The following is a 27732-nucleotide window of genomic DNA, read 5'->3' as shown; positions in this document are numbered from 1 at the left end:
TCTCCAGAGGAAGGAGGGGACGGAGAACACCCAGATCAGTCTCTCTGGGAGGTAGACGTCATCACCAAGCGCCGGGGTCAGGGAAGGGAATTGGGGGAGGAGATTGCCCCACTGCCTTATAAGGCTTCTTCCCATGATCCTCTCTTTCTCTTCACCATCTTTCTGTCTTACCGGCGGCTGCCGCCATGAAGTGAGTGAAAGTCCTAGGTCCCAATCCGCTTCCATCGTCGGGCAGAGCACCTCTCCTGCACTCTGGGTTTGGCTTCTCCTCGCCGTAGACACCCTCTCTAATGGGCTTTTGCTTTTTGTTACAGGGTCGAGCTGTGCAGTTTCAGTGGGTACAAGATTTACCCTGGACATGGGAGGCGCTACGCCAGGACCGACGGGAAGGTGAAGGGCCGCGTCTGCTAAACGCAACTTGTGCTCCTAATTCAGTCTGAGCGTGTTCATTTGCCACATCATTCTTGGTCCCTGGAAGGCTTGTTTCCGGGACCCTGTGTGCTGTGGTTGTTAGGATCAGAAACCTCTAGGTGAACCGTTTTTGAGGTTTGATTTAGTGTGAGTCAGGTCGGAAATTAAGAGTTGGGGTTACTTAAATGTCCCAGGAAATGAACCGTCAAAGTATCGCTATTTTTCGGGCACCGATGCCTCCTGGAATTTGATTACCCCAACCTTTCCTGCGGAATGAGCTTAAGTTTCCCCGCTCTGTGTACAAGACGGGACGGAACTCGAAGGCTTCGGTGGTGCCACCTGTGCCAGTTGTGTGACACAAGCCTTTTGGGCTCGGCGGGCCAAATGAGGGGACAGAACTTGAATATTAAGAGTTTGGGGGAAAAAAAGAAGAGTTTTGAGCTCAGCTTTCTGCCTTGTTTAGTTAAGTAGGTAACTACTTTGAACTTGTTACTACAGGTTTTCCAGTTTCTTAATGCAAAATGCGAGTCAGCATTCCTTTCCAAGAGGAATCCTCGGCAGATAAATTGGACTGTCCTCTACAGAAGAAAGCACAAAAAGGGACAGTCGGTAAGTAAAATGCACTTTCGATGTTGGGGGTGTGGTGGGGCTCTTAAGTTTAAACTCTCTAAGCATCAGTTGCTGCTCCCTAAAACTATGGTAAGTGGGACCGTATGTGAAAGCGCTCCTAAGCTGTAAAGCATCAAACAGTGAAGTGAAAGTGACTGATGAAAACAGTGTCTCCTTATATACCTTAGGCTCACAGTAATGCCGAGTTGAAATTTGAAATGTTGCCTTGCCAGAATCTGATACGTTATGCATAGTTGGGTTATAGGGCACCACGGAAGTATTTAAAGGGTTCCACTGGGTAGAAATTCCCCTAAGTAATTTCTACTTAGGGGAACTTGGTTGTGAATATGTCTGTAGGATTAGTTCTGAAAGATATCAGTGGAGTCTTATAGCATACTATTTTGTTCTCACGACTGAACACTTCTTGAAGTGCTTTTTTGGAGTGATGGAATTTTTTGAGGAAGGTTTGAGTGCCATGGCAGTAAGGATAGTATTCAGGACACTTGGAATATTTACTGACACCTCCCAGATTAATGGCATTCACTAGGTGTTGTGGGAATTTAGAAGGAAAAACTTACTTCTAACTTAATTTGAAAGTAGACTTGACACACCCATTAGGATAGTCATGATTTCAAGGGGGTGGGGCGCGGGGATTACTAGTGTGGCTGAGGATGTGGAGAAATTGGAACCCTTGTGCATTGCTGAATTTAGGATGGTGCAAGCACTGTGGAAATGGCTTTGCAGTTTCTTAAAAAGTTAAATGGAACTGTGTCCAGCATCTACACCTCTAGGAACATACCCAGGAGAAGCGCAAGCAGGAATTTAACACAGATGACTTCTACGCTAATGTTCATAGCGCTATTATTCACAGCAGCCAAAAGATGGAAACAGCCCAAATGACCTATCAGTGGGTGAATGGACAACAAAATGTTACATAAATACAATGGAATATTATTCAGCCTTAACAGGCTGGCAAACAGCCAATATGGATAAACCTTGAAGAAGTTATGCAAAGTAAAAGAAGCCAGACACAGAAGGACAAATATTATATGATTACACCTTTATGAGGTATCTGTAATGGCAAATTCATAAAGACAAAGTAGAGGTTACCAGAGGCTGGGCAGGGGGAGGGAAGAATGTGGGGTTATTATTTAATGGGCTTGGGGTTTGGAAAGATGAAAAAGTTAGATGGATAGCGGTGGTGGTTGCAGAACATAGTGAATATATTTAATGCCAATGAATTATATACTTAAAAAATGCTTTAAAACGGTCAATGTAATGTTAATGTATCTTTTATTAGCAAAAGTTTGAATTTTACAGTTTCGATTCCTGGACATTCCCTAAGACTTGGTAGCTTTCCTGTCATAAATTATTTTCCAATTGACTTTTTTTTCAGTGACAGTACTTTAAGCAAAAACAAAATAGGTGAGTTGAGGTTTGGTAATTTTTTTCTAGAAGTAAATTCTTTAACATAAACAGTCGTATTAAAATCCCTTTTGAGGGGCGCCTGGGTGGCGCAGTCGGTTAAGCGTCCGACTTCAGCCAGGTCACAATCTCGCGGTCCGTGAGTTCGAGCCCCGCGTCAGGCTCTGGGCTGATGGCTCGGAGCCTGGAGCCTGTTTCCGATTCTGTGTCTCCCTCTCTCTCTGCCCCTCCCCCGTTCATGCTCTGTCTCTCTCTGTCCCAAAAATAAATAAAAAACGTTGAAAAAAAAAAATTAAAAAAATAAAAAAAAAAATCCCTTTTGAGGTAAGTACTCTCCAGCCAACTTCATTAATTTGACTTTGTCTTTTTAAAATAGTAAAAAATGGCCAGGATTTGCAAGAGATAATTTAATCAGTCTATAATTGGAAAACTTACCTGCATTTTGCAGTATTTTACACATAGATATTTTTTATATATTTTCAAATGATTGCATGAATTATTTTTTTGTTGAATATTGCTATGATCTGAATATATACTCCTAAAATTCATATGTTGAAACCTAACTGCCAAGGTGATGATACTAAAGGTGAGAACTTTGGGAGGCTCTGCCATCAGGAATGGCACTAGTGCTCTTACAAAAAATGCCCAAGAGCGCTCTCTGGCTCCCTTCAACATGTGGTGATATAGCTACAATAGGAAGAGGGTCCTCACATGACCATGCTGGAATCCTGATTTCAGTCTCTAGAACTGTTGGAAATTTCTGTTGTTTATCAGCTACTCAGTCTGATATTTAGTTGTATCAGCCCTGGCACGCTAAAATACAAATCTTAATTGTTTCCCCCATATCCATGAACAAGATTTATAAGTGTGCTTCCATCTTTTTGTTTCATAGGAAGAAATTCAAAAGAAAAGAACCCGCCGTGCAGTCAAATTCCAGAGGGCCATCACTGGTGCATCTCTTGCTGATATAATGGCCAAGAGGAATCAGAAACCTGAAGTTAGGAAGGCTCAACGAGAACAAGCCATCAGGTGAGGAAGCCTTTGTTATGAGCATTTCAGCTATTGGGATGAATTGTAGGTTATGACTGAATTTATAGGCATAGGGATCTAATCTGATGTTTTGTGTTTTGATACTTGAATCTATATTGAAATTGTCAGTCCTAAATATTGAGGTTTAGTAATACAGAAGCTTATAGTGTATGCTTAATGATTTGTTGAAATTCTATATGCAAATAAGGCTGCTGTACAATTTCTAATCTATGTTAAGCTGACTTGGTTAATGATATTTATTGACAAACTCTTTGGATTTATCCTACGAATAATTGCAGGTGGGGAAGGAAAGTGATAATCTGCTTTCCCAAAACACTTTAGCTCCTTGTTAATCTGCATTCTTAAGGAGCAAAGCACTTTGCCTTAAGTTATTTTTAACCCCACAGGGCTGCCAAGGAAGCAAAAAAGGCTAAGCAAGCATCTAAAAAGACAGCAATGGCTGCTGCTAAGGTAATTGTGAGATTGTCTTGGATTTCTTATTTAAAATAACAGGAGGAGGGGGGCGCCTGAGTGGCTCAGTCGGTTGAGCGGCCGACTTCGGCTCAGGTCATGATCTCACGGTCCGTGGGTTCGAGCCCCGCGTCGGGCTCTGTGCTGACAGCTCAGAGCCTGGAACCTGCTTCCGATTCTGTGTCTCCCTCTCTCTCTGACCCTCCCCTGTTCATGCTCTGTCTCTCTCTGTCTCAAAAATAAATAAATGTTAAAATAACAGGAGGAGGGGCCCTGGTTGGCTCAATCATTAGAGCATGTGACTCTGGATCTTGGGATTGAGTTCAAGCCCCACATGGGGCGTAGAAATTACTTAAAAATAAAATTTTTAAAAAATAATACTAAAGTCAAATAAGAAAATTTACTTTTTAATCCAAATTGTGGCTAATGAAAGTTTCAAGGTGTTTTGTTGTTGTCGTTGTTTAAGTTTATTCCTTTTGAAAGAGAGGAAAAATCTCAGGCTCTGTGCTGCCATTGCAGAGCCCAACTCAGGGCTTAAACGCATGAAACTGAGCCAAAACCAAGAGATACCCAACTGACTTGAGTCACCCAGGTGCCCTGAAAGTTTCAAGTTTTTAAGGAATTTAGTGCAAGGACCCAATCAAAATGATGTTCCTAACTGGTTTCCTGGGTGGTTGATTCAGAGTTCCCTCTGCCAGAGCCAAATGAAGTCTGTTGGTACCAGAAATTGGGGAAGGGGAAAATAAAGGTGGCTTTTGTTGTTAAAGTTTATTTTGAAAAGCTTTAAATAATAGTGCAGAGTTTGCCCAGCTTTTCTCAATGTTATCAGTTTCAATAACCATAGTAAAATTTTCAAAACCATTGGTTTTAGAGAACTAGTAATGTCCTTTTTCTGTTCTTAAGACACAGTTCAGGATCCCATACTGCATTTAGTTGTGTCTCCTTACTTCTCCAATCTGTGACAGTATCTTTGTTTTTCATTTACATATCCTATAGAGGTAGACTTCTAACTTTTCATGGGGAGGCTGGCTCTTAAGAGTAATAGGAATGCAGTTAAATAATAAAAGCAATCTAGGATACATAGAGAATCTGGACATAAGTGATTGAAAAACTTGTATGGAATAATGTCACATGTTAATCTTTTTACAGGCTCCTACGAAGGCAGCACCTAAGCAAAAGATTGTGAAGCCTGTGAAGGTTTCTGCACCCCGAGTTGGTGGAAAACGCTAAGTTCGCAGATCAGATTTTTAAATAAATATCTGATTATAACTAGATTGTGGTGGATTTTTTTTACTATAAAAACAGGTGGGGGCTCCTGGGTGGCTCAGTTGGTTAAGTGTCAGACTTCTGCTGAGGTCATGATCTCCATGGTTCATGAGTTGGAGCCCTGAGTCAGGCTCTGTCCTGACGGCTTGGAGCCTGGAGTTTGCTTTGGATTCTCCCTTTCCTCCCTCTCCCTGTCACCGCCCCCCCCCATCTCTCAAAAAAATTTTTTAATAACAAAACAGGCATATTGTGCCTACATAGTAATAGCTGAACTATAGAGTTAAGAATTTGAGAACTAGGTTTTTTTTTTTTTAATACAATGTTTTTTAAATGTTTATTTTCAGAGAGTGCAGGCATGTGAGTGAGGGAGGGGCAGAGAGGATTCTAAGCAGTCTTTGTGTTAGTGCATGTCTGTGCGTGTTAGCACATAGCCTGACAAGGGGCTCAACCTCAGGAATCATGAGATCATGACTGGAGCCGAAATCGAGTTGTAAGCTTACCTGACTGAGCCACCCAGGTTCCCCAAAAGTAAATCTTTTAGTGAATTTCTGTTGTTGAGTTACTCTTCCATGGTAAACATTTATTTTATATTGGGTTTGCCCTTCACCTGTTACCATCAGTTAATAGCTGAATTGAAAGTGCTTAAAACTTGGGGCACCTGGGTAGCTCAGTCCCTTAAGCCTGCAACTTAACTTAAACCTGCAACTCAATCTCAGATCTTGAGCTCAAGGCCATGAGCTCAAGTCTAGTGTTGGGCTCTACGAGGGACTTGAAGTCTACTTTATTATTATTTTTTAGTTTATTGTCTAATTGGCTTACATACAACATCCAGTGCTCATCCCAACAAGTGCCCACCTCAGTGCCCATCACCCACTTTCCCCCACCTCCCATCAACCCTCCATTTGTTCTCTATATTTGAGTCTCTTATGGTTTGCCTCCTTCCCTCTCTCTGTTTTTCCCCCTTCCCTTCCCCCATGGACTTAAGTTTCTCAAGATCCACGAGTGAAAACATATCTTTCTGCGACTGACACTTAGCATAATACCCAGCATAATACCCTCCAGTTCCATACACGTTGCTGCAAACGGTATGATTATATGTCTCCTCTCTCTGCCCTTCGCCGCTTGCACTCACATTCTCTCAAAAATGAACATTAAAAAATGAAACTTAAAACTTCAACTGTACTCTTAAGCCACTTTTTCCAGAAATAAGTTTGAAGAGTACAACTTTGTTAGCACATGAATATGCTTACAAATTCCCAAGGTAGTTTGTTGAGCTGGGAATTAGAGCCATGGTTAAAATTCCAAGAAAAACCAGTAGCCTGCTGATAACTCTAGATAATGTGTGTGTAAAATGTGACAAAGAAGAGTAATTTATGTTAATAGGCTTGTACTTCTGGCATCTGGGTGGCTCAAGTCAGTTAAGCGTCAGACTTCGCTCAGGTCATTATCTCACCCTTTGTGAGACTTTGCGATGACAGCTCCAAGTCTGTGTTGGATTCTCTGTCTCCCTCTCTCTTTGCCCCTCCCCCACTCGTGCTCATCCTCTCAAAAGTAACTTTAGGGGCGCCTGGGTGGCTCAGTGAGTTAAGTGTCTACTTCAGCTCAGGTCATGAACTCTAGTGAGTTCGAGCCCCATGTGGGGCTCTGTGCTGACAGCTCAGAGCCTGGAGCCTGCTTTGGAATCTATGTCTCCCTCTCTGTTCCTACACCACTTATACTTTGTCTCTCTCAAAAATATTGAAAAAAATTTTTCAAAAAGTAAAAAATCCTGTTATGTGCCACTGCCAAGTTGGAAAGCTACAACAAGTCGCATCCTCATTTGAGAAACATGCTTTTACATATAGAAATACTAGGTGAAGGTAAAAATGAGACATCAGCATTCCTCCCCCCATCCCCTCCATGCTATCCAAAGTGATAGAATTATTCTGTCTAGTGCATGTTAAATTCAAGCATTGTTCTGGGTGTTAGGAATAAATAAAATAGCCCTTTTGGGGGACTTGAAAACTAAAATTCTAACATCAATTTAAGAAATGTGCAAATCCACTGGGTCTTGCTTAGAAATCTCTAAGGTTTTGCTTGGAAATTTTTTTCATTTTTTATTGTGTTATGTTTTTTTTCTGAAACAACAAGGAAAATAAGACCATTATTTAGCTGTGAACAAGGAAACTTAACCAACGAAACTACCCAACTTGAGTTCAGAGCTAGATTCCTAATTTTGGGATACAGGAAAAAAATGTCCTTTTAAATCACTGCTTTTCTGGCTTACATGACTTAAGGTGAAACTGTCAATTATGATTGCCCTTGATTCCTGGGTAGCCTGCAACCCAGGAGGAACTAGAAATAAATAGTAAATACCTGTTCTAGAAGGGTGGCAAGTTTAGCTTTTCTCAGGAAGACAATTAGTCCACCTGTAAAACCCTTTCTCCACATTGGCCCAAAGGCAATTCAAGTACAGTGTGCTTCTAAATGCTTTCTCACAGGTTGTTTTGGCAGAAACTGAATTGGGTAATTTAAGTTTTTCTCCACTTCCACAACTTTTTAAATCTATTTTAAGTTAGTCTTTTTGTTTTTTAAAGAGCTGCAGCTATCTTAATGTTTATTTTTGAGAGAGAGACAGAGCATGAGTGGTGGAGGGACAGAGAGAGAATCCAAAAAAGTCTCCAGGCTCTGAGGTGTCAGCACAGAGCCCAAGGTGGGGCTTGAACTAATGAATAGACCATGAAAACATGACATGAACCGAAACCAGCTGCTTAACCAACTGAGCCACCCAGGTGCCCCTTAAATTTAGTTTTAAAGGAAGTCGATTTCACAGTATAAGAGTGATGGTGCTGGCCCAGCACAGTTCTCGGAGGGTTGATTTGGGTATCTGCTTTGGGTGGCCCACTCCAAAGAGCGGCGAGGGCGCATCTCTACCTTCTAATTCCTCCTCCTTTCCCCAGCTGTCTCAGTCTGGGTTGAGTGACCCTAAGTAAATACCTAGTCTGGTGGTTATGTCTTTCCTATATACGTCTGGGAGCTCAGGTACCTACAGCCAGAATCTTATTCAAGGATGCTGCCTCAAGTATCTAAGCCACCTGTCAATTCCCGCAACCTCAACCGCAAGTACCGCAGAGATTGGGTGCCATCCTATTTTTTGAGCCCAGTGCATTCACCTGTTTACCTCTTAACATGTCTCCGCAGGGTCAGAGAGCCTGACCCAGCGACTGCAGACTCCAGGCTGAGGGCAGAGGGCAGAGGGGGAGGGTTGACCCGGAACTAGCAAAGCACTGTCAATGCCAGACCCCAGTTGTCGAGTAGGATGTTCTGGGCCTGTAGTCTTGTCTGCGCTGCGGATTCAACCAACGGATGGGTGGCATGGGCCATTGCTCCGGCCTACCCGCTAAAGATGTGAAATAGGACCCGCACTGTACGCTGGAAGATGCATTTCAGGTCGCCTTGGTCTTTTATGCATTCGGTAAATGTTGGGTGTAAAATGGAGAATTCCTCCCTCTCCCCCCGCCCAGCTTATGTAAAAATACATGCAAATGAAGCTGTAAGAGTGCTATCTACTCATTGCCAACATCATTACCTTCAAATACAGAAAACTGCCCCTATGTTAGACGGTCGTTCGAGGAAAATCCCGACAGTTCCATGGCTGATTTGGAGCCAACACTTTAAGTCTGGAAATTATAACTCTTATCACTGAAGGACTCAGATTTCAAACGTTTACCTGTAAAATAAATTTACATGTGAATGCGGCTATCTTTGGTCTTGTGTCCATAAGCTTATATTTTACTAAGATCCTCAAAATCTTATGCTTTTACGTTGTCGGGGGTCTCAGAAGGTAATCGGGGTAAAAAAACCAGACTCCTCCACACCTTGGTGTATATCCGACGGGAAATCAACAGCCCACCAACTCCCACACGTGCTCAGAGCAAGGGAAAGAAGGAAAAAATGAAAAGGGAAACTGCCAGGACTTAAGATGTCTGCTCAAAGCAGTCTTCGGTCTCAAAGGAAAGGCCTACCCTCTTCCAAAATGTCCGCCCGCAGTCCTGACGTCACCCGGCTGGCTTCATCAATCCAGAAAGCCTGTGCTCTCCAATCAGGACTCAGTCCCCGCACCCACTGCCCTTGATCACGTCACTTCCGGTGGTGCAGCAGCCATTTTGTCAGTCGCCAGCGGATCCCGCGCGCTGGAGAAGTGCAGTTCCCCCTGGTTACCAACTCGTCGGTTCTGCCTTCGCGCTGCGGGCGCCGTCGAAGAGCACTCACCACAGATACAGCCATTCCTCCCTACAGTGCCGCCGCCGCTGTTGCATCCGTCCGGAGCTAGTGCGCTGTCTTCCTCCCCCACCACTGACAGGCGCCCTTAGGGAGCCGCCGTCAGAGATGTCAAGCGAGGAAAGCTACCGGGCCATTCTTCGCTACCTGACAAACGAGCGTGAGCCGTATGCTCCGGGCACGGAGGGCAATGTCAAGCGTAAAATCCGCAAAGCGGCCGCCTGCTATGTGGTGCGCGGTGGGACCCTGTACTACCAGCGGCGGCAGCGGCACCGCAAGACCTTCGCGGAGCTGGAGGTGGTGCTGCAGCCCGAGCGGCGCCGGGGGCTCATCGAGGCGGCGCACCTGGGCCCGGGCGGCACTCACCACACCCGGCATCAGACCTGGCACGACTTGTCCAAGACTTACTGGTGGCGAGGTAGGACCTCGCCCGTGGCGAGGGGGCGGGCGGCGGCCTGTTGTCCAGGCAAGGCCCGCTGGCGGAGGCGGGCTTGCTTGCGCACGAGCGAGTTGGAGGGTCCCAGACGCCCCTCGCCCACCCAGCCGGCGCTCGCGGCGGAGCGGCTGCCAGGCGGAGCCGAGAGGGTGGGGGACGCGAAAGGAGCCGCACTTCCCACAGGAAGGAGGCCGGGGAAGCTGGGGGCGGGCCCTGGCCCGGGGTGGGGCGAAGGGGGCTTCCCCGGGGGCCGGGCCAGCCGCCGGGAGGGGCCCGGTCGTGGGGGCTGCGGCAGGCCCGCCTCCTTCGGCGGTGCTGGAGGCGGTGGCTCCTGCCCTCCCGGACGCTCCAGGGCGGCGATCGAGCGGAGCTACGTCTGTGCCTTTTAAAATCTTGTTCCTGCTGATAGTCTGGGGAAGGGACAGTCTGTTCCAAGCCTGGGCTGCTTGCTTCAGCCGTTTGAGCTAGGATGTGGGCCTGCGGGTTTGAGGTTCTCTGGACCTGCTTGCCCGTATTCTTCGAATTGTGCTACTGCGGCGTAAATAAGCAATAACGCGATCACACAGCTCGTGCAGAGCTGATCTGAAATGACTGTATGGAAATAACTGTCTTCAACCTCGATTTTAGGGCAAGAATTCAATGTGAATAGCAGATGCCCTTCATTCTGAATGTTTTCATTTTCTTCCCGTTGATACTGTAGAAAGCGCTTTGGAAACTGAGGCACTATGTACACTCCTGAAAGATAAGGTTACTGTGGTTGTAACAGGAAATACTGCTCTTAAGTTTCTTGCCTGCTTGGGAACCAGGTTAAGGAATGAGGGCAAGGGTCTTTGGCCTCTTTACCGCCCTCATCCTCCACAAATTTGATTTACATTCAAACTGTTCACTTGGAATTAGTGGAAGTTTGCAGGCCCTTAGGAGAGGTTTTGTAAGGAAGGATTCTGCCCTTCAGTCTCCTTATGGCTCAGGAGAAATTAACAGTCTGGGTTGCTTATCCGTGATTAAAGAAATTCGACTACGGACTAATTTCTGAAGTTCTTTTCAGTTCCTGAACTTTGTCATCAAGCCTATTAATTGACAAACTATTGGGTAGTCCTCCCTTTTGTTCCTTAAAGAGTTCTCGTGTGTTTTCAAAAAACGATCCAGCTCTATTGTTTGCTTAAATGCGTTCTCTTAATTTATTTTTTATTTTAAACCAATATTTGAATTAAATTCCTCTAAAGGTACAGAAGTGTGAAGGGTGAATACGGAGTAGTTGCTGCCTTTTGTTAAAATTGATTTGGTCAGACAATTGTTTTCCTGAGCAAATGTCTTATGTTTAGTACTTTATGACATGTTGGGGCGCCTGGCTGGTTAGATCTTGTGACTCTTGATCTTGGGGTGGTGAGTTTCAGTCCCACTGTGGGTGTAGAGATTACTTTTAAAAAAATAATTAAAAAATACGTTATGACATGTTAAAAATTAAAATATAGCTAAGAGTATCATTGATCAGACTTGTACATGCAGGCATAGTCTGAGCTCTTAATTTGTTTTCGTTTAATCTTGATAAAATCGTGTAAGGTGGAAATATTTATCTCTGTTTCAGCCATGAAAAAACTAAAAGCACCAGGTGGTTATATAGGTCAGAGGTCACACAGCTGACCTTTGTGATTTCATGCTCTTAACCACTATTATATGCTGCTGTAACGGTTTAGTGTTAAGAATTTTCGTTCCCTAAACTTATTATCTGTGAATGATATTGAATGCAGTTTGGTTGGGGGGGGGGGGTTGTTTGAGTTTTTTGGTGTGCAGTGTGTTAAAAGACAAAAATTTTTGAAAAGGAGACCATGTTTATGTTTAACTTAAAAATGAAAGAGATACATTTGTGGTTTGTCTACATTTGTAGAACTTAAGAGGCATTAAACGACTAGAACCGTTATTCTTGAAGTATCACACGTCAGTAGAGTAGTGAACCCCTGGCAAGGGAGGCCCTGAGGCCTTTCAGAAGATCCACAAAGGCAAAATTATTTTCATAATTCCAAGGCATTATTTGCTTTTTTTTCTAGTTGTTTTCCAAGTATACGGTGGAGTTTTCCAGAGGCTATGTGACATGTCATATATGGCAATAAGTTGATTGCAGAAGCATATATGATAATCTGTCTTCTGTTAAACCACACATTAAAAAGATTTTCAAAAATGTAAAGCAGTACCCCTCTTCTCACTATTTTTATGATTTTAGTGATTTTAGTGATTTTTTCATAAAATGCTATTTTGTTGACGTGTAAAGAGTTTTTGTTATTTGATGATCTCATTATTTTTATTCTTTTAGTCGTTCCTCCTTTCAAATAAGAATGTGGGGCACTTGGCTGTTGCAGTCCATAGAGCGTACAACTCTTGGTTGTGAGTTCAAGCCCCACGTTAGGCATAAAGCTTACTTAAAAATAATAATAATAATAAAATAATTCATAATCATCAGAGAAGTTTGCTCTCAGTTATTAACTATTCATTTTATTTTTTTTAAAGTAGCTATTCATATTGATTCTTAGTACATTAACACTTTGGTTGCTTCCTTGATTATGTGTAAGGTATATATATAATACAAAGCCATTGTAGACTATTTACCTGAAAGCTATTAAGAATTGATCAATGTAAGTGCCAAACAAACTGTTCCAGAGTCGTAAGTTGTATCAAGGACAGTTTAATGAGATTCATAATTTATTTTGCTTTTTTTTGTTTTGAAATGCTGCTGTCATAAGATATATTCTAGTGCTCAGGCAAGTTTGTAGCAATTTTCCTCCTTTGAGTACAGTTGAGAAACTGTGGTTCGGTGCCTAGAAGTTTACATATAACAAATTTCAGAATGTAAAATGTTAATTATTCTCAAGGCCTCCCCCCCCCCCCCCACCCCACCCCCCACATAAACCTCTTATTTCATCTTGTATTGAAGTCTGTGCTGGAGTTTCAAAATGATTCTCTTCCCTGCCTCCATCAGATGCTGATGCTAGGTATCTACAGTGAAATGCTTCCAGAATGTAAAGAAAGAATTAGGAGGGGGAAACAAAGATTAAACTGGCCAAAAAAAAAAAAAAAAAAAAAAAAAAGTTAGCTACCTGCAGAAGTCCCTACCCCAAGAACTGATTTTTGTTTTAGAATAATGGGATAAATGGATGCTGTTGTTAGGAAGGCTAGAAGAGGTTGTAATCTCCAGAAAATCCACCAAAAACTGGGTCTTTATAACCATAACTAACCACCTGTAACCTCTTTGAAGAAAACAAAACAGAAGAATTCATATGCATGTAACCAGAAATGGGAGCCCCTGAACTGGGGTGGTCATTGTATCCAAAAATGATAGGGACGGAAGCTCTTGAAGAGCGAAGAGCTGATAGGAGCAAAATTGTTCATTTTGGCAAATAGATATCTGAAGCATTGGTTCTTGACCCAGGAACGATTTTGCTTCCCAAGAGATGTCTGGCTATGTCTGGAGACAGTTTTGGTTGTCATAACTCGTGGTGGTGGTTGAGGGGTTGCTATCCACATCTAGTTGGGTAGAGGTTAGGAATGCTTCTAAACGTGATACAGTAAGAATGGACAGGACAGCCCTCTACACCCCTCCCGCCACCAGCAAGAATCATCTGGCCCAAAATGTCAACACTGCTGAAGTTGAGAAACCCTGCCCTAGGGTAAGAAACTGTTCCTCAAGTTGTTTTATTAGAGGACTACCCACTAAAGTCTTTATCTTTTTTTGTTTTGATTCTGTGCTCAGTGAAGAATCTTTTAATGGTAATCTTGATGTTTTATGTGGGGTTTTTGTTTTTTGCAGTACCAGAGAGGTTGACCAGTTAGTATTACCGTATTTAGCAAATACTTATGTAGTAGTTACTGTGTGTCATATAGTGTTCAAAGTGCTTTATAAATCTTAACATTAATCATAACACCATAGTGTAAGTACCATTACCCCCATTTTGCAGTCGATGACACGTAGGCACAGAGAGGTTTGGCATGGTCACCGAGCTAGTTAGTGGGTTCAGATTTTGCTGCATAAGTAGTTTCAATCCTTTGCAGTAATGTAGTAAATTAATTGTGTTTATATATTGATGTCTTTTTAGTGATTAACTTGAGTCAGTCTTTCAACTTAATTCTGGATGAACTAGAGGTTAGGTTTCTGAATCTTTAAAGCTAGATTTAAGATGATCCATCAAAACACTAACACTCAAGGGAGAGGACTTGAAATATCGGGTGACTTTTGAGAAAACTGATTATCATACATTAAAATTTTTTCCTGTAGTTTTTATAATTTTCATCCTTTTCAAGTGCTTCCTATGTAGTTTTTCCAGTACCATTTGAAGTCAACAAGTTTATGGTGTAACCAGAGTTCTGCTATATGCAGAATATATTGAACGATGTAGAATCATAAAATGTTTAGAAATACAGCCAAAGTTAATTAGGAAAAAATGCTGCCTTTGTTTACTGTGAAGATGAAAACTTCCTCAGCACTACTTCTTATTTAAGTATTTTTTTATGTTCATTCATTTATTTATTTAAATGTTTATTTTTGAGTGGTGAGGGGGAAAGAGCATGAGCAAGGGAGGGTCAGAGAGAGGGAGAAACAGAATCTGAAACAGGCTCCAGGCTCTGAGCTGTCAGCACAGGGCCCAGCACAGGGCTTGAACTCACGAACCATGAGACTATGATCTGAGCTGAAGTTGGACGCTTAACTGACTGAACCACCCAGGGCACCCCTCTAAGTATGTTTTTTTACTTATAAATATGTATTCTCTTACATGTGTCATTTCCCACTCTTATACCCATTTATTCTTTTTACTGTAGTTGGCCTACAGTATATTAGTTTCAGGTGTATAACTTAGCGATTCAACAATTATATACATAATGAATGTTTACCTTAGCTTAGCTTAGGTATCATCTGTTGCCATGGAAAATTATTATTACCATATTATTGACTGTATCGCCTATGTTGTACTTTTCATCCCCATGGTTTATTCCATGATTTATTTATAGTTGGAAGTTTGTATTTGTACTCCTTTACTTTTTTTTTTAGTTGTGGTAAGATATACATAATATAAAATTTACTGTTTTAAGTGTACAGTTCAGAAGCATTGAGTACATTCACATTGTTGTGTGACCATCACCACTCTTCAGAAATTTTTCATCACCCCAACCCGTTCACTTTTTTTTTTCTTTTTACAAAGAGAATGAACTTTTTTTTTTTTTTTTTAAGTAAGCTTTACGCCCAATGTGGGGCTTAAACCCATGACCCTGAGATCAAAAGTGGCATGCTCTACGAACTGAGCCAGCCAGGCACCTCTTAATTATATGTAAAATATAATTTTACTCTTAATTATTTATGTAATTATATGTAAAATATATATGCATCCAGCCTTTTTATCATTTTTAAAAATCTTCTCACTGTATAGACTTTTATTGACTGTAGCATACAGGTATAGACTTTTATTGACTGTAGCATTTTCAGACATTAGAATATATTCTCTAAATATGCACACATAAATGCCTTTTTATGGAAGTTTCATTTAATCCTGACCCAGTGTTTTCTGAGTTATGTTCCGGGCAGAGGGGGCAGGGGTTGGGGGGGTGGAGGGGATCTATAACAAATAAATTTGGCAAATTTCTGTTAAGCAGCTGTCTTCATTGTAGAACTCTTAGAGCTTTGAATGTGATAATACCCATTATGTGTGTATAAAATGCAAATATAATTTTGTGAATTTATTAATCCAGTGTATACTTTTTTAGTAAGTATGGGACATAATACAATTTGAGAAACATTGCTTGAATATTACCCGAAGGTTGAAAGGAACCATGGTATAATTAGACGTCTTGAAATTCTTTTCAGGAACTTATTATATACCTCTATATCATTTTAGCTAAGTAATGAGCCTTTTCATTTACATTTTACGTGGGGATTGTAGGGGGAGAATTTTCTGCCACAGTGATGGATAAATGTATTCCTGGGTAAGCAGCATAATATACTGAAAATCAGATGGCTTTTGGAGACCCAGTAATGCAGTTTACTAGATGCAACTTGGGACAAGTTTCTTACCTCTTAGGCTTCATCCTTCTCATTTGTAGGATGGAAATTAATTGGTCCTACCTTGTAAGGAGGATGGTGTGCGTAAGCATTCTCCCTGCTCCTCACCCCTGCCCCAACATGCTGAACTAGAAGTTGAAATTCACGATAGGATTTTGTGAGTGGCTTGTGTACAAGCAACTTTTAAGATTGTGTATGCTGTGGGGCACCTGGGTAGCTCAGTCAGTTAAGCTTCCGACTCTTGATTTCTGCTCAGGTTGTGATCTCATGGTTCATGAGATAGAATCCTGCATTGGGGTCTGTGCTGACAGTGCGGAACCTGCTTGGGATATATTCTCTCTCTCTGTCTCTCTCTCTCTGTCTCTCTCTCTCTCTCTCCCTCCCCCCCCTTCCCTCCCTCCCTCTCCCTCTCTCTCCCCCTCTTTCTCTCTCTCTCTCTCCCTCTTTCTCTCTCTCTCTCCCCCCCTTTCTCTCTCTCTCTCTCTCTCTCTCTCTCTCCCTCTTTCTCTCTCTCCCTCTTTCTCTCTCTCCCTCTTTCTCTCTCTCCCTCTTTCTCTCTCTTTCTCTCTCTCTCTCTCCCTCCCTCTCTCTCTCCCTCTTGCTCTCTGCCCCTCCCCCACTCGTGCTTTTTCTATCAAAATGAAAAAAAATTACTTACTGTGTCCTGCTTTGTGCCCAGCATCATGCAAGGACCTAAAAACAAAACAAAAACTGTTATTTCATACAACCCTAAAATCTCATAGCTTTCAAAAATGAGATTTATTTTACACTCTCATTATAAGTTGTGATTGTAGTTCAGGTTGCAATTTCACTCCACCTTTTTTTTTTTTTTTTTTAATGTTTGTTTATTTTTGAGAGGGAAAGAGAGAGCGTGAGTGGGGGAGGGCAGAGAAAGAGGGAGATACAGAATCCAAAGCAGGCTCCAGACTCTGAGCTGTCAGCACGGAGCCTGATGCGGGGCTCGAACTCATAAACTGTGAGATCATGACCTGAGCCATAGTCAGGTGCTTAACCAACTGAGCCACGCAGGCGCCCCTCCACCTGTCATTTTTCATCTGCAATTCAGGCTAAATGATGGCATCCATCTGGAACATGCTGTTATTTGACAGAGGGGATGAAGATCAGATCACCGATGAGAAACAGGGCCTCTTAAAGCTTTTGCGACATGGCACACGTTATATTTATTTATATTCCATTGACCAAAGCAAATTGCATGGGAAATCCTGATGTTAGTAGGGTGGAGAGGTAATCACGTTATATAACTGTTCACGAAGGTCATATTGGCATTTTCATACAATTTCTATAGCATGAATGAGTTGCAGCTCTCATGGAAATGGGTACTGCTATGTAATCATATGGTGGGGAAGCAAATAACTAGGAATAAGCAAAAATAAGAATGGAAACCATCATCAGCAACCTTACATCTATGAAAACATGCACCTTGCATTCTCAAGAAATCACTTTTACATACTGTGTGTCCACACGTAAGCACTCAAACATATCAGTGTACGTAGATTAAAGAACCAAAAATAATTTTCAAATGACATAGTATTAAATTTGACTTGTTAATTTTAATTTTTATTCTAGGTATATTAAAGCAAGTGAAAGATTACATTAAACAGTGTAGCAAATGCCAGGAGAAGCTAGATCGGTCCCGTCCAATATCAGATACTTCAGAAATGTTAGAAGAATTGGGACTAGACCTTGAGTCTGGAGAAGAAAGTAATGAATCAGAGGATGATCTGAGCAATTTTACTTCAGCTCCAACTGCAGCCTCCAAGCCTGCAAAAAAGAAGCCAGTGTCCAAACATGAACTTGTATTTGTAAGTAGAACTTTCCATTCAGCTTTAACATTTGTAACTAATGTATTAGGTTTGTAGTCTTCATGAATTTTTTCTTCAAGTACCAAAACTGCTTGACTGTTGAAAATTTAAGTAAGTCTTTGTCTCAGGTAATACACTCTGTTACTACATACACTAAAAGTATGCTAAGACTCCTTTTTCATTAATTATAAATATTCCTGTAGTTAATTCTCTTTAGAATGTAGGTTGTTGGTGTGTTGTTAATCATTCTTCTTGTCTTATTTTATTTCTTAAATGTTTGTTTATTTTTGAGAGAGCACAGGCGTGTGCCCATGAGAGGAGAAGAGGAGCAGAGAGAGAGGGAGACAGGATCTGAAGCGGGCTCTGTGCTGAGAGCAGAGAGCCCAATAGGGGCTTAAACTCACGAACTGTGATATGAGATCATGACCTGAGCCAAAATCAGACGCTTAACAGACTAAGCCACCCAGATGCCCCTCTTCCTGCCTTTTTAAATGGTATATTGGTGGGGCACCTGGGTTGCTCAGTGGGTTAAGCATTGGACTCTTCATTTCATCTCAGGTCCTGATCTTGAGGTTCATGAGATTGAGCCCCATGTTGGGCTCTGTACTGACAGTGAAGAGCCTTCTTGGCATTCTCTTTCTCCCTCTTTCTCTGCCTGCTTCTCTCTCTCTCTCTCTCTCTCTCTCTGAAAATAAAATAAATAAATAAATGGTATATTGGTACAGGTAGACAATACGTTTCTGGAAACAATCTTTAGGTCATGAAACAAGGTAAATTAAACTGGCTAGGTCTTGGGGCACCTGGGTGGCTCAGTCAGTTAAGTGTCCAGCTTCAGCTTGGGTCATGATCTCACAGTTTGTGAATTTGAGCCCTGCTTCGGGTTGTCTCTGTCTCCTTTTCTCTCTCTCAAAAATAAACACTAAAAAAAAAAAAACTGGCTGGGGCTTCTGGGTGGCTCAGTTGGTTGAGCGTCTTGACTTCAACTCAGGACATGATCTCACGGTTGGTGGGATCACTGCGTTGGGTTTACAGCTGTCAGCATAGAGCCTGCTTTGGATCCTCTGTCCTCTTCTCTCTAGCCCTCCCCTGCTTACAATCTCTCTTTCTCGAAAATGAATAAATGTTAAAAAAAAAAATTGGCTAGGTTTTTGTTTTTTACCTGCATTACTTTCATACACCATTAAGTTTCTGACTAGTAAATAAAGGCAGCAAGAAGTGAGATGCAGGAACATGGCAGAAAATAGTAAGAATGCTCCTTCAATTTAAATATATAGGTAATAAAGAATATCTGGCTATTTCTTCATATTAATTAATGGTGTCTTTAAAAGTGAATAATGTGTCACGTTTTAAATTCTGTTAAAGGTAGAAATACAGACGATACATAATACAACTCTTGGTCTTAAACTTATTTTGATAGGTTGACACCAAAGGAGTGGTGAAACGTTCTTCTCCAAAACATTGTCAGGCTGTCTTAAAGCAGCTCAACGAACAGAGACTCTCCAACCAGTTCTGTGATGTTACTTTGTTAATTGAGGGAGAGGAGTACAAAGCTCATAAATCTGTTCTGTCAGCTAATAGTGAATATTTTCGAGATCTTTTTATTGAGAAAGGAGCTGTTTCCAGTCATGAGGCAGTGGTGGATCTTTCTGGTAAGAATTTTCTAATACTATTGCTTTTTGTTTGTAAGTACCTACTGGAAGGTGGGTGTGTGTCTGTCTTAGAAACTGAGGGTGTGTGCTGCAGTGGGAGAAGCCCACTTAGAGCAGCAGACTGAGGCGAATTGAAGAAGCCCTTCTTCTAGCAAGCTTTCCAAGGTGCGGTTCTGGAAAAGGCTGTCATTTTCTGTCACTACCTCTTAGGTGAGACAGATGTAGTGGCAGAAAATTTCTGACCTTTACATGGCTAAAAACAGTTTGAGAGAAATACATAACTGCATCAGTGTTATATTACACTAAGTGAATATGTTACTTAAAAATCGCTTGTTAAAAAAATTGCCTATATCTGTGTTGTGGAACATAATAATAGAGCACTTTTGTAAGTCTTTTTTATTTTTTAAGATTAATTATTAGAATTCATTAGGTTCAGTAAACTGTTAATGTACAATAATCAAAATTCCAAGTGTGGTTTTTTTCTTTGATTTTATTATTGTTATTATAAATGAATAATTTGACTTTCTTTTGACTCACTAGAACTTATATATTGGCTTAGGAGTCAACAAATGAAAATTTAGGAAGAATTAAATAGGTAACCTTATTTATACATTTCTTGTAATATTAACTTACTGTAACTCTTGGTTACTGAATTACTGACATGACTGTGTGAAATATCATTTCCTTTTTCTGAAACAAAAAAGTGACTTTACCCAGATCTATAAATACTTACCTAGTTAACCACTGATCCTTTTCTACCTTACGCTTTTCAAACTTACTTCTTCTGGAAAGACAAATAACATATTTTTCCTTAGCAGTAGCTATGTGTTGAATTACTAGAAAATATATATTAAGTATCCACTATGTGCGAGGAGCTAGCTTAGGCTCTGGGGATATAATGGTGAGCAAAAACTTTCATGGATCGTAGAATTGTATTACATTTGAGATTAGTGATAATTTACTTTTTTCTGGGTTTGGTGACTCAAGAAAAAATATGTCTTCTACTAGGCCCTCTGAATAATAAAACTCATCATGGATATAGTTGTTTTTTTTTTTTTTTTTAATGTTTATTTTTGAAAGAGAGAGCATGAGCAGGGGTGGGGCAGAGAGAGAGGGAGACATAGACTCTGAAGCAGGCTCTGCATTGTCCGTGCAAAGGCTGCTGGGGAGGCTCAAACCCACGAACCATGAGATCTTGCATGACCTAAGTCGAAGTCAGACACTCAACCGACTGAGCCACCCAGGCACCATGGATATAGTCTTTTGATAAAAGTTAGCGTTGGAATTTTTTTCTTACTTTTCATGCATCTGAAGCAGAAAGAGAGAAGTGTATGAATATTGCTCTTGTTCAGTTTCTCAGCAGCTTATAGCAAAAGAAGTGGCTGCCCTATATTAACTGCAGTGCAGCATCCTAATATTCTGACAAAAAGACACATTTGTTCTTCATTCTATATGCTTATGTTTATATATTGTCCAGCAAATATAATGTAAATTAATAGCAGGTTAAGTAGGTAAATTTTATTTGGTTCAAACACTAAGTGAAGAGTATAAAATATGTGTACAGAATTTAAAAATAGTGTATTTTTTAATTACCTAGTTAATGTAGTTGAATTAATCATTGTTTTCCTTTGTTAATGCTTATAAAAATTTTCTGTACTAAGTCATAAGGCTATGTTCATAGATTATCTTTTTAAATTTTCATAGTTTTCTTTCATATTTAAGTTTTAGTCTGCTCGGAATTTTATTGGTGTGAGATAGATGTTTGACTTCATTTTTTCCCCATTTGATCATCACTTGTCTCAGAACCCTTTAGTGAAGACTCCATCCTCTTCTTGCCAGTTGATGAATTTCCACATATTTGGTACCAGTTCTAAGGCATCGTTCTAGTCTATAGGTGGTCTCTCTTATGGTATTTTCACCTGATCTTAATTACCATAGCTTTATAATAAGGAAAGTCTCCCACCTTTATTACTCAAGTGGGTCATAGTTTCATAACCCTTTGCTCTTCCATATAAACTATAAAAGCAGCTTGTCAAAGTCACACAAAATAGTGTATTTTGATAGAGATTACATTGAATTAATAAACTTTTAGAGATTTACCCATAGCAGTCTCAAACATCTTTTGTAGGATTATTTCAAGGTACTTTATATGTTTTGAAACTGTTATTTTTTTTCTTAAAATTATGTAATTTCAGATTTATTTTTGGTGTATATTTTATATACAGTAATACTGCCAAATTCCTTTAGTCATTCAGTCATTTATACATTCTTTGAGGTTTTCCATATAAAAGAAATATATTATTTGCTAATAGTAATGGTTTTGTTTCTACCTTTCTAGTCTTTATATTTTGAAATTGTTTTATTGCTTTACAGTGCTGTCCTGGACCTCAAAAAAATAGTTGAATAGAAATGGTGGAAGAGGGTTCACTTACCTTGTTCCCATTTCTAAAGAAAGTGCTTTTATCATTTGGTAAATGTTTTAAATAGATAACGCTTTATTTAATGTTAAGGAAATTCTCTCTAAAAATGGTGTTGGTTCGTAACTCCCTGAGGAGGTTCCAAATTGTAATCTAAAACTGGCCCCCATGTATGGAGGGTGCCTGGGTGGCTCAGTCAGTTAGTGTCCGACTACTGATTTTGGCTCAGGTCAATGATGTCTCATGGTTCCTGAGATCAAGCCCCATGTCAGGCTCTACACTGACAGTTCGGAGCCTACTTGGGATTCTCTCTCTCTCTCTCTCTCTCTCTCTCTCTCTCTCTCTCTCTCTCCCTCCCTCTCCCTCTCCCTCTCCCTCTCCCTCCCTCCCTCCCTCCCTCTTCCTCCCTCCCTCTCCCTCCCCCCCTCCTGCTCACATATGCACTGTCTCTCAAAATAAATAAATAAATAAATAAATAAATAAATAAATAAATAAATAAATAAATAAATAAATAAATAAAACTGGCCCTCTGTACACAGAGGCAGCAAAAGACTGAAGAAAGAGACCATGTCAGATTGGTAGGTGGCAGGTTTCATAGGTAAGGGAACTTATGTGTGAGGATGGGCGGCTGATAAATAAATAAATAAATAAATAAATAAATAAATAAATAAATAAATAAATAGATAAAACTGGCCCTCTGTACACAGAGGCAGCAAGAGACTGAAGAAAGAGACCACGTCAGATTGGTAGGTGGCAGGTTTCATAGGTAAGGGAACTTATGTGTGAGGATTGTCTTGGGCGGCTGCAAGATGAATAGATCTCTGTGCCAGAATGTTAAAAGTTTATACACAGACCTTAACTATGTTTAGTCATGTATGCAGGAGGCCTTAACTGGGCTCAGTCATGTACCCAGTCCAGATAGCCTCAATACCACATTTCTCTCTCAAGACTATGCAAGTGGAACACATTCCAGGAACAGGGAGGGGTGGGGAGCCTCCAGTTGCCTGGGTCAAGCTCAGGGGTCAACTGGAAGTCAAATCTTGATGACCTTCTCCCACAGTGTTGATTTATTACATATTTTTTTCTGTATTTATTGAAACCATTTTTATTTTTACTATTCTGTTAATGTGGAAGTTACAGTGATTTTCTGTTAAACCAGTTTTTCATTCTTGAAATAAATCCAGTTCAGTCATGTTATATTGCCTTTTGTGTAAATTGCTGTTTGATTTACTAATATTGTCTAGAGTGTTTTCATGTATATTCATGAGTAATTCTTTTTTCTTTTTCATACTATTTCGTGTTTTGATATCAGAGTTGGTCTAGTCTTATAAAATGTATGCTCCCTCCAATTTTTAGATATGCTGAAATTGTTAACTGTGTGATTAGAATTACCTGTTTCTTGAATGTTTGGTAGAATGGTGGCTAAAATTGCCTGGGCCTGTAGTGGAGTTGAGGCGAAGATTTTTAAATACTGATCTGACATGTTTAATGTTAGAGAAGTATTCAATTCTCTATTTCATCTTAAGTAATTTATAGAAAGTTACATTTTTTCCAGAATTTGGTTCATTTCATCTAAATTTTCAAGTTTATTGGCACAAAATTTAATGTAATTTACTTTATTTTATTTTTTGGTTGGCACAAAGTATTAAATACTACTGTCTTCAACACATTTCCTGTCAATGTAGATACTTCTTTTGTTCTTTGATATTGGTTATTTGTGCCTTTTCTCATTTTTTTAACCTTTTTTTTTTTTTTCTTTTTAATGTAAGCTCTACGCCCATTGTGGGCTTGAACTCAAGATCTCGAGATCAAGAGTCACATGACTGACTGAGCCAGCCAGGTGCCCTTTCTTTCTTTCATTTCTCTTTTCCCTTTTCTTTTTTTGCTTTCCTTTCCACCCCTTACATTTTTCTTACTAGATGTTTACTGACTCCTTTTTTTTTTTTTTTTTTTAATCCTACCAATTCTGGCCCGTTGCCTGTTTTTGTAAATAAAGTTTTATTGGGGACAGCCACACCCATTCATTTTCTTTGTCTATGACTGCTTTTGAGCTTAGAAAGGCGGAATTTAAAAATTGCTGCATAAACCAGTGACCCATAAAGCCTAATGTATTGTTTACCTGGCTCTTTACAGAAAAACTTTGCTTATCACTTAGCCAAAACATAATTTTTTTTTAAGTTAAAAAAGCTGTTATGCATATATAATCCAAAAGTTTTATGTAGTTAACTGAGGAAACCAGTAAGATATTAAAACTTTCTAACAGAATTTGAAGAAAAAATTCTTTCAGCCAATCAGTGGTACAGGTACAACGCTGCTTTTTACCTCTTACCAAGTTTTGACTAAGTTTTCTTAACACACCTTTTGAAAAACAGCTATTATTTTCTTACTAATTTCTTCTCATTAATCTTCCTTTTATTTTATTTGAACATTGTTGTCTTTTTGTTTTATTTATTTTTTTAAAAGTAAACTCTTAGGGCGCCTGGGTGGCTCAGTCTTTTGAGCATCCAACTCTTGATTTCAGTTCATGTTATGATCTCACAGTCCTGAGATCAGGATCTACCAAGCCCAGGGCCCCAGCACTGGACCTGGACCCTGCTTAAGATTCTCTCTGCCCCTCCCTCACTTGCACATACGCAAATAAAATAAAGTAAGCTCTTCACGCAACATGGGGCACAAACTTACATCCTCCAGATCAAGAGTCATATGCTCTACCAACTGAGTCAGACAGGAGTCCCTGTTACTTTGTGTTTGGTTAAGTATAATCCTTAACCCATTAACTCCCAGCCGTTCCAACTTTCTAGTTTAAGCGTTCCAGGCTATAAATTTCCCTTTAATACTGCAGTTCTGTTGCTTTTAATCCTACATGTGGTCTATTTTTATAAGTTTCATTTTGCTTGAATAGAACGTAAATGTTTTTAGTTGGAAGCAATATTCAATATATTGTGGCTTGTTAATTCTTTACTGATTATTTTGTGTGCTTGATCTCTCAGGTTTTTATTTAAAGTTTACTTGTTTTGGGAGAGAGAGAAAGCGCATGTGCATGAGAGTGTTGAGTGGAGGAGGGACAAAGAGAGAATCCCAAATAGGCTATGCAGTGTCAGTGCAGAGGCCCACGCAGAGCTTGAACCCACAAAACATGAGATCATGACCTGAGCTACACAGCCACCCCTAGATCTATCAGTTATAGACAGAGGTGCTTTAGAGTATTAAGTAGTGTGATTCATCTGTTACCGAGTTTCTTCAGTTTTTGTCTTATGTATCTTGAGGACGTATTATTAGATACAAAACAGTTTAGAATTTCCTTTTATCATTACATAATGACCCTCTTTATGTTTAGTAATACTTTTTACCATTAAAATCTCGTAAGCAGTATTTTTTTATTTTTCTGTTTTGACTACTTTAGTAAATATTTTTTAGGTATGTAAACAATATTTTCATAACTATTTGCCTAGGATATTTTCCATCTTTTGTTTTTCAACCTTTTTGTATCTTGAGGTTTTAGATTTCTCTTTAAACATCATCATATTTATGGATTTTGTTCTTAATCCAGTATGGGAATCTTTGACTTTTAACTGTCCTGCATAGAAATTGTTGGACTTCCTGAACCCAGCAATTGAGATTATTTTTCTCCGTTGAGAAAAAGTCTCAGCTAGTATCTCTTCAAAAATTGTTTCTGCCTCAATTTCTCTTTTCTATATTTCTGAAACTCCAGTTAGGTAGACATTCTCACTTTATATTCTGTGTCTCTTAATTTCTTTTATATTTTGGTTATCTCTGTGTAGGATATTCTGGAAAATTTTAGTTCACCTACTCTTTAGCTTTGTTAATTTGTTAATTTGTTTAATTTGCTGTTAAATTCATTTACTGAGGTTTTTTTTTTTTTATTCCAGTCTCTTTTCTATTTTTATTATTTTATTTTATTTTTTATTTATTTTTTTAAGTAAGCTCTGTGCCCAGTATGGGGTTTGAACTCACATACTTGAGATCAAGAGTTGCATGTTCTGCTGACTGAGCCATCCAGGGGCCCCTCTTTTCCATTTTTTAGAGGCTCTATGTAGTTCTTTTCATGTGTCTCTTTTTAGGGGGCTACTTTTTATGACCTTTTGCTCTTTACTGGTGTTATGCCACCGTTGACTTTTTTATATGTGATCATAGCAATAAAAATCTTTGCTGGATTGAGTCATGCTGTTTGTTTCCACTAGCTCTTATTCATGGTGCCTTGTTTGTAATAAAAAATCTGTGCACACTGAATTTATATTCTTCAGAACTTTGTAGGAAACTTTGAGTTTTGGGTTGACAGTGTTTTCCACAGAGAAAACATTTGGTTCTTAAGATTCTGAGGGCATTACCAGTCTGGGACTACTTTAAATTCTGAGCGTGAGGACTTTTTGACTACCAAAGTGCTATATATTCAACAAAAAATCCTACTAGATTAAGCCTGGTTTGAGGTCATGACTAATCAGGAAGGATTTCTTACCTGTTTCACTCAATGCTGGGGCACCAAGTATATTTAAAATAATACTTAAAAAATTTTTTATGTCCAATTTTTTTTTTTTAAGTAATTGGGTCAAATTAGGGTATGTTAGTGTGCCATACTGTTGGATGTGGAAGTCCCTGTCATAATTCTTCTGTCTGTTGGTTCATAACTCTCCCATGAGCTTCCCTGTTGTAATGTGAAATTGGTCCCTGTACTCAAAAGGCAGGGAGAGACCAAAGAAATGGGCAAACCATTCCAGGTTGGTAGGTGGCAGTTTTAACAAGCAAAGGGCGCTTATGTATGAGGCTTGTCTTAGGTGGCAGCAAGATGAATGTATCTCTGCACCTGCCCACCAAATCTTAAAAGTTTGTAAGAGTCCTTAACTGGGTCCAGTCACATAAACTGTGTAGATATTTTCAGTATCACGTCACTATCTCAAGGTTATGTCCTTAGAGCAGCCTCTGGGAGCAGGAAAGGCAAGTGGAACTCACATTCCAAGGACAGGGAAGAAGGTGGGGAGCCTTTGAGTGCCCAGGGTCTATCCAGTTCACGTATCAGCTGGCAAACCTGTCTTTTTGATCACATTCCCTAACACCATCTATTACCAACCATTGTTGTCCTTTTTTTTTTTTTTTTCTTTTTTTAGTTTTTAATTTTGGTAAACACAATATAAAATTTGCCCTCCTAATTTTTTTTAATGTTTATTTTTGAGAGGGAGAGAGCGAACGTGAGCAAGGAAGGAGCAGAGAGACAGGATCTGAAGCAGACTCTGTGCTGACAGCAGAGAGCCCGATGCGGGGCTCGAGCTCACGAACCGAACCGTGAGATCATGACCTGAGCTGAAGTTGAACACTTAATAAACTGAGCCACCCAGGCGCCCCTGCCCCCCAGCCTTAATGATTTTTAAGTATACAGTTCACTATTGTTAATCATGTTCACATTGTTGTATAATGGATCTCTGGAATTTTTTATTATCTTGCAAAATTGTTGTCATTTTGATCGTTTTGCAGAGTGTGTATATTGTATGTAAAAAGGCTAGGGGTAAAAACAAGATACTGAAATTATCTGCCTATTGTCTCTTGACAAAATTATGAATGATTTTTTTTTCCTTTGTGTTTTTGTACTTTATGGTAAACATGACTTGTGTCCTTGAAAAAAACTGTTTTATATATTTAAACTGTTACTTGGAACAGTGTTAATTCTTTCATGGGAAATTTTTCTCATGACTTCAGACTTAAAAAGGTATACATAAGGGGCACCTTAAAAAGGTATACATAAGTTGCACGGTTGAGCGTGCATCTTCGCCTCAGGTCATGATCTCACGTCCGTGGGTTCAAGCCCTGCATTGGGCTCTGTGCTGACAGCTCAGAGCCTGGAGCCTGCTTCAGATTCTGTATCTCCCTCTCTCCCTGCCCATCC

General features: G+C 39.9%; 2 protein-coding genes across 2 annotated transcripts in view; both read left to right on the top strand.

Annotated features, from left to right (window-relative positions):
- The first annotated feature begins 78 nt into the window (after positions 1 to 78).
- RPL24 (ribosomal protein L24) lies at positions 79 to 5219 on the top strand. Its single transcript, XM_007095974.3, has 6 exons — positions 79 to 190; positions 315 to 390; positions 910 to 1020; positions 3338 to 3474; positions 3882 to 3945; positions 5095 to 5219. Exons 1-6 carry the CDS (start codon positions 186 to 188, stop codon positions 5173 to 5175), a joined length of 474 nt encoding a protein of 157 aa, XP_007096036.1. The 5' UTR covers positions 79 to 185; the 3' UTR covers positions 5176 to 5219.
- A 4138-nt stretch (positions 5220 to 9357) lies between these two features.
- The window catches only part of ZBTB11 (zinc finger and BTB domain containing 11), a 32678-nt gene continuing 14303 nt past the window's right edge, over positions 9358 to 27732 (top strand). The window contains exons 1-3 of the mRNA XM_042998965.1: positions 9358 to 9889; positions 17535 to 17770; positions 19188 to 19419. Coding sequence (XP_042854899.1) covers positions 9580 to 9889; positions 17535 to 17770; positions 19188 to 19419 — 778 coding nt within the window. The 5' untranslated portion in view covers positions 9358 to 9579. The remainder of the gene's footprint in view (positions 9890 to 17534; positions 17771 to 19187; positions 19420 to 27732) is intronic.

Source organism: Panthera tigris, chromosome C2, assembly GCF_018350195.1.
Source record: "Panthera tigris isolate Pti1 chromosome C2, P.tigris_Pti1_mat1.1, whole genome shotgun sequence".
NCBI classification, from domain to species: domain Eukaryota; kingdom Metazoa; phylum Chordata; class Mammalia; order Carnivora; family Felidae; genus Panthera; species Panthera tigris.
Note: the sequence above shows the minus strand (reverse complement) of the source record. Positions and strands in the feature narration are given on the sequence as shown.

Excerpts from the sequence above, each read along its gene's own strand:
- RPL24 (XM_007095974.3), top strand. Across the intron at positions 1,021-3,337 it reads AGCACAAAAAGGGACAGTCG|GAAGAAATTCAAAAGAAAAG; the intron begins GTAAGTAAAATG and ends TTTGTTTCATAG. Across the intron at positions 3,475-3,881 it reads CAACGAGAACAAGCCATCAG|GGCTGCCAAGGAAGCAAAAA; the intron begins GTGAGGAAGCCT and ends TTAACCCCACAG.